A 10,064-nucleotide genomic window follows, 5' to 3' on the forward strand; every position below is an offset into this window, starting at 1 on the left:
AACCGCGATCCAAATCAAACTGATTAAAAAATTGATTTTGATTTGGTTTGATTTTGAATTTTAAAAAATTGATACTAATTTGATTTGGTTTGATTTTACTCTAAAATAACCGATAAAATAACCAGAACGAATCGATATATATATATATATATATATATTATAATTATTTATATATTATTCATAAATACAATATAAATATTTGTTACATTTTATATTTAATCATGATTTAGCTTTAGTCGTAACACATTCAGTTATATGTCTTCATCTAGTTGACAGTACCTTATGAGATTCTAAATGAATTTCGCACTTTGAATGACAAATGATACTAATTGTGAAAATAATATCTTATTGTATATTGAAATTAACAACTAAGATTCATTAGACTATAGACAATCACTGATTTTAAATTTCTTTTTGAACCTTGGTGATCAAGAAGTTTATGTGTTCACCATTTGGGGGGTTTATCATATCATTCTGTTAAATGTAGTTTTTAAATTTTTTTAGAAGCGTTCATATGGTGTTGTTCATGATTTTGCCGAAGTATAACACTCAGTTGACATTTTAGTTTCAAGGTTGAGACACAACACTCGGTTGACATCTCATTTGTTAGATTGGATTTATTTTTTAAAATTTTCAACTTTTATCATTAGTTAAAGTTATAAACCGAAAAAAACAAACCAAAACAAACTAAACCAACAATAATCAAACCGACGGTTATTTTTTAATTTGGTTTGGTTTGGTTTGATTTTAGAAATTTAAAAATCGACTAAGTTGGTTTGATTATCGTTTTGACCAATAACTGACTCAAACCGATCCATGAACACCCTTGGTAGCAGTTGCTCTATGCATCCAGGGTTGACTACTACCTTTTTTTATCCAGATTATGTCTTATTTGTATTTCAGAGATAGAGTTGGTTCCTTTTTGGATATCCTATGTATATTTTGACTTCGACTTGTATTAGTTGGTTCTTACACTATGACACCAGGTTTTGGAATATTGTATGGTATCTTTGGTTGTGTAGTTTTCATTTTTGCTAGTTTTCGTTTTTGCTATATATGTGTGATTCGACTCTATTCTAAGAGTCTTGCCTTGTGTTTTGGTGTTATTTTTCATTTCATATCCATTTGGATGATAGGTTTACTTGTCAAGGCTTGTCACAATAAGTGTCATCATGACCTTTGATTTTTAGATCGTGACAACATACCACCTTTCTTGCTACAAGCATCAACTGAAACCTTTGATATGGTGCATCAGCTATCCATCAATTGATGAATCGTGTTTCTGCTTAATAAAAATAGCAGGCGCATTAAGAGAATATAATAATAAAACGTTTAGAGATTTGTCCAGTAGCTTGTAAAATTATGATTGTTTTCAACAAACACTACAACTGAACCTATATACTCACGATCATACATTGCAACACATTTACTACTTTTAGCAATATGAAGTATAAAAGAAAATTAGTGATATATGATGTAATTTAGTAATATCAATGAATTTTCAGTCACCATTTTTCGAGCAATTTTTGTAAATTAGACTACGATTGTCTAAGCTTCAATCCTTCAAAACATAAAGGGTATAATGACCAATGAACCCTATCTATGAATTAAATGCAAAATAAATTAGAGATACACAATAATTGTGGAAAAATAGGGCTTACCTCATACGAGAATAAATCTCACATTCCTGTGAGATCTCCAACAAGCATTCAAATTAAATGATTTACACTGATCTGATCTCGCATTAAAGAGAAAGTCAATTTGTTCATCTGCAACCATCAATCCGCCAAGTTAACATTAGGAAAAAAGAGAATGTTAATCATTAATTGTTGCATATTAAAAATAATAATAATAAAATGCAAAAAAGTAATATAATCAATTTAAAGTTATAAACACCTGTTAGAATGATTTTTTTAAAAAAATAGAGAAAATGCATTGTTTTCACTCTAAACTATAAATGAAATTGCTGAGACACACTCCAACTTAAAGGGGGTCCTATTACCCCTGAACTAATTAAAATCGTATTTTTGACAACCTTAATATCTACGTGGCATATACGTGGCACACTGTGTGAATCAATACACTGAAGGTCCACGTAGGCACACGTATGTGCCAAGTATGTGTCACGTAGGCACTAAGGTTGCCAAAAATACGGTCTTAATTAGTCCAGGGGTAATAGGACTCTTCTTAAGTTCGATTGTATCTCAGCATTTTCGTTTATAGTTCAGGGTGAAAACAGTGCATTTACTCAAAAAAAATTGAAAGTAGTTGACTATTTTTTTCAAGCACCATCAGTGTATAAATCAAAGAAAAAAAATACATGCATGTAGAAATCCAACAAGAACTATCCATAAGAAAGGAAAAACTACTACCAAATGTCCATGAAAATGGTATTATCAATTACCGATAAATGAAGCACGACAATAATGCGAGAGAAAGAAGACATAGAAAGTGAATTCAAACCTGACGACAACTATAACTGTGGAATTCAAACAGAGAATTAATAAGATAAGAAATTATTAAGCCACAAAAAAAATGAGGAAGATGAACACGCCGAAAACATAGAAAGTGAAGCCTGACTCAATATTTTTTAATCTAACGTATGTGATTACAATTAACATGTTAATCTAACTTGAAAGTTGGAAAGTAACAAATTTATCATTATACCTTTTGTAGTACCATTAATGTTTTACTTATGATAATTAGTAAAAAAGAAAATGAAGAAGATGAACACGAAGAAAATGTAGAAAGTGATGTCTGACCCAATGTGGTGTGATTACAATTGACACGTACACCACCTTTGAAGTTGGAAAGTAACAAATTTATCAAATTATACCGTTTGTAGTACCTTAAGGTTTCATTTTTATTAATTAGTAGAAAAAGAAAAAATATATAAAAAAAAGAAAAACAAAAGGGCATATACACGTCATAATCTCGACCACTATAAAACCTTCCTTAAGTTCCTCCACCACTCCTTTTTTTCCCAACAATTGCAAAAAACTTTACCCTAAAACCCTAATTCTCCCACCAATGGCTTCCACCAGACAAACCCAAAATGGCTCCGTTGTAACCCAAGAACCCCTTACAACAAACCCAAATTCTCAAGTAGCAGACCCAAATTCATTAAAAAATGAACCGGGTAGTGGAGCTGAGGTTTTGGCGGAGAAGCCGAAATGGCCGGGGTGGCCCGGGGATTGTGTGTTTAGATTGGTTGTACCTGTGCTTAAAGTTGGTAGTATTATTGGGCGGAAAGGTGAGCTTGTTAAGAAGATGTGTGAAGATACTGGAGCGAAGATTCGCGTTCTTGATGGCCCTGTTTCTTCTCCTGATCGCGTCGTAAGTTTACCCTTTCGCGTCGCGAATTCGTTTTAATTTTGCTATTAAGGTTGGGATTTTTGATGTGATGTTTTATGTTGATATTTTGTTTCATAACTGGTTAATGCTGCGTACAATAGACCTTGTGTGCTGGATCTTCACCGGAGCCAGCGCAGAGAAGGAGCTTTAGTGCACTGGGTCCCCTTTGTCACAAAATCATATTGTGCAAATGCGATGAAAATATTATTTTTTCTTGCATATATATTAGCTTTTGAATTTCCTTGACTTATACCTGTTTTGGGCACGAATTCGAATGCGTATGGCCTTTTTCTTCACACTTCACATGATTCGTGTTAATTTTGCTATCAAGGTTTGGATTTTGATGTGATATTTTGGGCGAAGGTTCAATTGAATCCCTGTTGTTAAAAAACTATAATCCCTTCATTCCCTTCATTGGAAGGTGACATTCTTTTTGTAACGGACTAAAAAAGTAAGGCAAATAAATTGAAACAAGAGAGTATTGTGCAAATAAGATCAAAAAGAATTTTTTTTTCCCATATAGATAATAAGCTTTTGAGACGACATGGTCATGGGTTCGATCCCCACGGATAGCGCGTTCTTTGATTCATTTTCATTTGTGGCAAGTTTATCTGGGGAATCTTTGTAGCTCAATTGACAAGCTACCTGAACTTTGACCTTATTGGTATTTGGCGAGGGTTTGATTCTCCACGTTGTAAACTCCTCCCTATTTCTTCTACCCCAATTTTTAAAAGGAAATAAAATATAAGCTTTTGAATTCCCTTGGCATAAGGGGCGATTCTAGTGTAATATGGCTAATGACAAAGATGATTTAGAAATTGCTTTAGAGTTCGGATTTCCTATTCAAATTCAAGATGCAATTTTGCATATGGTTGAATCTCTGTAATAGAACTCCTTGGTCCGCCGCTGCCAGTGATATAGTAGTACACTTGTTAAATGGACATCTTAAACTAGTAAATAGTAATAGAGGAAGGTAAGAGTTGGACGAAGATCAAATTTCGCAACTCTAAGATGAAAAGTAGGATCTTTACTTCACCACACAGTTTTCAAGTTCAGGCTTCTTGGGTATTATAGTTCCACTGATTTACTTTACTGATCTATATATTGTTTTTTGTGTGTGTTTTTTTTTTCGTTTTTTTTTTAAGAAGGTAATTTTTATGGCTTAATAAATATCAAGGGTTTAGGAAGTTTGTGTCTTGTGTGACTTAGAGTACCACTTGTTACATAAGTTAATCCCTCTATATAAGTCTTCGTCATTCTTCGTGGCATGACTCCTTTGCGTGACCCTCCAACCCTTGCTCCCGCACCTGCCTTCACAAGGAAGCAAAGAAAATGCCAAATGTAAGGAATTGACTCAGTTGATCTTTGATGTATGAAAATGATATGGTTTTAGTGATGAAAGTTGCATAGAATGATATAATGAAGAGAGGGTTGAGTATTACACCAATGAGTTGCTGGAAATACTTTGATGAAATTTGTACAACAGCAAGCTAATGGAAGTTCATGAAAGTAAAACCAGTCAATAGGAAGTTTGTAAATGAGAAGAAGCTTTGCCAAAGTCTGAGATTTCAGATTTGCTATTAGCTCCACTATCAAACCTTTGGTAAATTATCCATTTGAAGTGCAATCTGTGATGCTCAGACTCTTCAAAGAAGTTAATGGTTGCGTGTCGGATTCTCCAAAAGTAGTGTATTTTTGGAGAATCTGACACGGGTGCGACATTGAAAGTGGAGAGTCCGCGCAAGCTAGAGTCCAGTGAATGTGTTTGAAGGTGAATGTCAAAATCAGTGTTTTTAAAGGCGGGGGCATAAGGATAGGCATTTTACCTGGTACGGGGCGAGGCGTAAGCCCTATGGATCCTTCAATTTTTAATATTCCTAAATTAATATAATTAGAAATAAACATTTTTTAAAAGAGATAGATCATAAAAAAGTAAAACTACATCAAAATTATTTTAAAAAATAACCGGAAGATGTATCTAAAACTGCTTCAGCAAGAAAAATTAACCAAAGCCACTCAATACAACCAATATATACAGTCAACTATTCAAATAATGAACTATATTTCCTCAAAAATACAAGTTTGTCTAAAAATAGTACATAGTGAATCAACTCCCATCGTCCTGTTACTCAATCAATATATTTAAGCACCCATTTACCCCATATTGTTTTTTAAAAAGAGATCAAAAAGAGTAAATAACGTAAAAATTAGTCAGTATGTGACTTGAAAAGAACTAAATGAAAAGAAAGGAACTAGGAAGAAGATACTGTGTACCGGTACCTTCTTGAGTGGCGGCGCTGTTGACACTCACTAGAAAATATGTTTTGGAAGTGTAATTTTTAAGTTTTCTTTTAATTTTTGATTTGAGTATGTAACTATTAACAATCAAGTATTTTAGGATTTAGTTTAACTTAGGAATTTAATAGAAAAAAAAATCATTTAACTTTGTAAATTTTCTGGCTTACACCCCAACACTTAGGCAAACACCCCAAATAGTGGGGCATATGCCTTTCGATACTTCCGCTTCCCCCCAACGCCTCGGAGCGTTTTGTCTATGCCTCGCCCTGCGAATTGCTTTTAAAACACTGGTCAAAACTAATTCTGAGGGAAAATTTTGACAGAAAATTGAAAAAATGAAAAAGCAAAAGCGCAAAAAAAAATTGAGGTCTGGAAAAAGAATTATTGACCTTTTGTGTTTTCTTTCTTTTAATTTAGGAGGCTAATGTTGTGGAACAATAAGGAATTGAAGATGTGTGTGACAGAGATAGGTTGTAGATATGATAATTAGTGTCCATTCCCTGTAATATGACTAATTGAAAGGGGAAAGGTGATTGTTAATTATTTTCTTGCAAAGTTTGCATTTTGTTCTTCGTTTCTCACTCTTAAGATGCTTCATTTGCTATCATTCTTTCCGGGTATTATTTTTCAATATTTTCTGTTGTGAAGGCTTCCAACCTCCTTATTCTGTTCTTCCCTCTCTATGAAAAGTAGTCTTTATGATAGACCCCATAAACAATGCCACAGGTTCTAATATCAGGGAAAGAAGAAACCGAGGCAGCATTATCCCCGGCGATGGATGCTGTTATGAGAGTGTTCAAACGTGTCAGTGGTTTGTCTGAAGGTGAAGGTGATGGCAACTTACCTGGAGTTTCTGGGGCTGCATTCTGCTCCGTTAGGTTACTTGTAGCATCGACACAAGCTGTGAACTTAATAGGAAAGCAAGGGTCTCTAATCAAGCCTATCCAGCAAAACACTGGTGCCTCCATACGAGTTCTTTCCAATGGTATTTCTTTGCAGTCTTTATTCTATTACTGCTTGAGTTACTAGAATTACTGTTAACTAACTTACAGTAGTTCACGTTAATCTATACTCTCAGATGAGATGTCAATCTATGCGACTTCGGATGAGAGAATTGTGGAAATTCAAGGTGAAGCTCTTAAGGTTCTTAAAGCTTTAGAATCAGTTATTGGGCACCTTAGAAAGTTCTTGGTGGATCATAGCGTTCTTCCCTTGTTTGAAAAGAGTGTAAGTTTGTCTGTTTCTTTTATCAGTTTGCTATCATGTCAATGTTCTTTGCTCTGCTTATCCTTGGTATACTTGTTCTTTCTGCAGTACAATACACCTGCTGGTCAGGAGCGCGAAACCGAGCCTTGGTCTGAGAGGACGATGCTTAATACTTCACGACCAGGACTTGGTGATTATCCTCCTCTATCAGGACTTGGTGATTATCCTCCCCGATCAGGACTTGGTGATTATCCTCCTCCAATAAAGAGGGACACTCTATTTTCTGATCGTGAAAGCCAGCTGGACTCACTGCATTCTACTCGCCTTTCACTGTACGGGCAAGATTCGGGGCTTTCATTGTACGGACAGGATCCTGGACTTTCTGGAACTCGCACTTCAGGTCTTGGTCGTGCTGGGAATTCTGTTATTACTCAGGTTTGTGGCTTTAGCATCTTTTTACACGACGGAGATGTCTTGTATATTTTAAACCAAAAAGCAACTTCATTAAAAGGATTTCTCGTCGTCTAGTTTCACATGGTATGAAGCTTATAAAATCTTGATGGCACTTAATTAGTTTTTGCCTATGGTCGGGGGGTATTAGACTGTCTGATCCAATAGTTATCTTTCTTTTCATGAGTTATTCTTGATTCTCACTTTTTTGGGGTGACTGTCTATGGCACCGGCTGTTTGGCGACCTTTCAAACAGAACTGCTTTCAAAACTTTTTGTCTTCTTTTTCTTTGTGGTATTAAAGTGGGGATGTTGGATTCTTACATCAAATTTCTGTTCCAAGAAAATCCTACTCCGGTCTTTGCTTTATGGCATCTTGTCAAATTATAAGTACCTCCATTGACCATTGACATTTTGCTAACTGTTTTAAGAGGTCTGCTTTTCTTCTTTTTGTCGGGGTATTAAAATCAGGCAGTGAGTCCCTCTTCTCCTCGGAGCATTGTACTTCCGGTCTTGATACAGAAACATTTTATTTATCTTCTGCTTCCAGTTCAAGCTAAACTGATGAAGTCTTGGACATTTGCATCTCTGTACCATTTTTACGAGAAGATTTTTCTCCGTGTTGATAAAAATAAGCACTTGTCTTTAATATCGTATTGCTGTTGACTTTCCAGGGAAAGAATCTTAACATCATCTTTCTTTGTGGTCTTTTAGTGTTGAAATTGAAGCAAAGCATTATAATTTGTGTCAGAAAGTTATCTTTTGTTGTTATTAGAGTCCATCAGCAAGTTTTGTTATTGGAGTCTAGAGTCTCTGTACTGAGTCCATCCCTGCAACTTCGGGTTACTCTTGGAGTGCTAACTTCAAACTCCGGTGGAGGCAAAAATGCTAGGTGCAGTTTAAGATCTCGTCTTCAATTCCCTGATAGTTGTATAAGATTAAAGGGACAAGTATGAGGTAAGAAAAAAAAAAACAGAACCTGTCGTCTTTTTATTGACAGAAATATCATTTATAGGACAATATCTTGTTGTTATCTCTTATAAAACATTTTTGATTTGATGGGTTTAAAACTACTAAGGTGATTTTTGACTTTTTTACAATCCAAAATATAAATAGACGTTGTTAAGTGACAATACACACTTGATGATATCCACACTGGTGGCTACTTTTATGGTTTTATTCAGAAGAGTGGAGTGCTTGAGCAAGCTAGACATGTCAGCAGAAATTCCATGTTTGTTCTCAACAAACGTTTACTCTATGTGTACATTTTTCTTTGAAACACCATCCCAATCATCTCAAGTGAAGTATATGTAGTATGTGCAGCCAAGGATGTGGCCTAGTGGTCAATGAAGTGGGTGAGAACCCAAGGTCTCAGGTTCAAATCCTAGTGGAGACAAAAACACTAGGTGATGTCTTCCCTTCTATCCTATCCTTGGTGGATATAGTTATTGGTACCTGGTACCTGGTGCTGGTAGGAGGTGGAAGGTATCCATGGAATTAGTCAAAGTGCGCAAAAGCTGGCCTAAACACCAGGGTTATTAAAAAAATAGTACATGTTATCGTAACTGGGGTTGTAATTGTGATTAGTTGCATTTGTTTTCTAGTCTAATAGCCTAGATCTGTAAAATCATAAGAGAACGTTTTGCCTGTTTCTTATGCTAGTTTTAAGTAATCTTCAATGTGTGAAAAGTTACTCTGTTACGTCATAAAAAATATACTTCTCTCTGGCGACCTCAACGTGGTTTCCCTTTCAGATATCTCAAACTGTTCAAATGCAAATACCGCTAGCTTATGCAGAAGATATCATTGGCTTAGGGGGAGCAAATATTGCTTATATACGGCGTACTAGTGGTGCTATTCTTACAGTGCAAGAAAGTAGGGGTGGTCCTGATGAAATCACTGTGGAAATAAAAGGGACGTCATCACAAGTTCAGACAGCCCAGCAACTTATCCAGGTAAATCTCAATTTCAGAAAGACATCAAGTTGACATATAAATACTCCACATCTGAGTAGTTGCCGTAGTGTTCTTCCGAATTGCGAAACAACTGATGATTGGATCCTCAATATAGGAAAGTATGAGCAGTCACAAGGAATCACTTCCGAGCAGTTATAGCCAGTTGGATTCAGGCTTGAGGCAGTCTTCTTACTCTGACCTAGGCAGGGGCTCTTATCCATCATCTTCATTCGGTGGACAGCAATATGGTGGTGGCTATGGATCATTTGGTGCTGGAGGAGGAGGGTACAGTAGCTACAGGTCATGAAGAGAGTAGCCCGAGTCTTGGCACTCTCGCACTTCCCTTCGTGTTTGTTCTTGTGCATTTGGTGCCAGAGCAAATACTGAAGCAGCTGCATGTGGTGGTTCATGCTTTGTTAATCTATTGTCGCTTACAGCATGTATTGATAGCTTTTCAGTAGCTCACCGTAGCTTGTAGTTCTTACATGTGTATCGATATGATACCATTGAATCTTTCCTTTATTTTTATTTTTTATATTAAGCTTCGTTTTGCAAATGTTGCATCTTGTGGCTTCACAAAAATGATCAGTTGCAATTGCCTCACAGGAGGGGTGGTGGTTTTCACACATTTTCTGAACGAATGAACCTTATCAAATTTTGTCCTTGGTAGCGTTTCTTTTTTTGCTAAAGTTGTCTTTAAAAGGTGAAAGCAGTCTTATCCACTTCAAATTGGATATGTGCTAATCGTCTGCATCGAATTCTAGTGGAAAATTCACTATTCTTTTGGAGTTAATGTGAGTTA

At 35.6% G+C, this 10,064-nt stretch overlaps 1 protein-coding gene across 1 annotated transcript; it reads left to right on the forward strand.

Annotated features, from left to right (window-relative positions):
- Window positions 1-2,941: 2,941 nt before the first annotated feature.
- LOC107877782 (RNA-binding KH domain-containing protein PEPPER) lies at window positions 2,942-9,818 on the forward strand. The gene is made up of 6 exons (XM_016724501.2): window positions 2,942-3,336; window positions 6,379-6,637; window positions 6,731-6,879; window positions 6,967-7,293; window positions 9,062-9,262; window positions 9,378-9,818. Exons 1-6 carry the CDS (start codon window positions 3,031-3,033, stop codon window positions 9,567-9,569), a joined length of 1,434 nt encoding a protein of 477 aa, XP_016579987.1. The 5' UTR covers window positions 2,942-3,030; the 3' UTR covers window positions 9,570-9,818.
- The last annotated feature ends 246 nt before the right edge of the window (window positions 9,819-10,064 follow it).

The sequence above is a fragment of the Capsicum annuum genome, chromosome 7 (genome assembly GCF_002878395.1).
Source record: "Capsicum annuum cultivar UCD-10X-F1 chromosome 7, UCD10Xv1.1, whole genome shotgun sequence".
Lineage (NCBI taxonomy): Eukaryota > Viridiplantae > Streptophyta > Magnoliopsida > Solanales > Solanaceae > Capsicum > Capsicum annuum.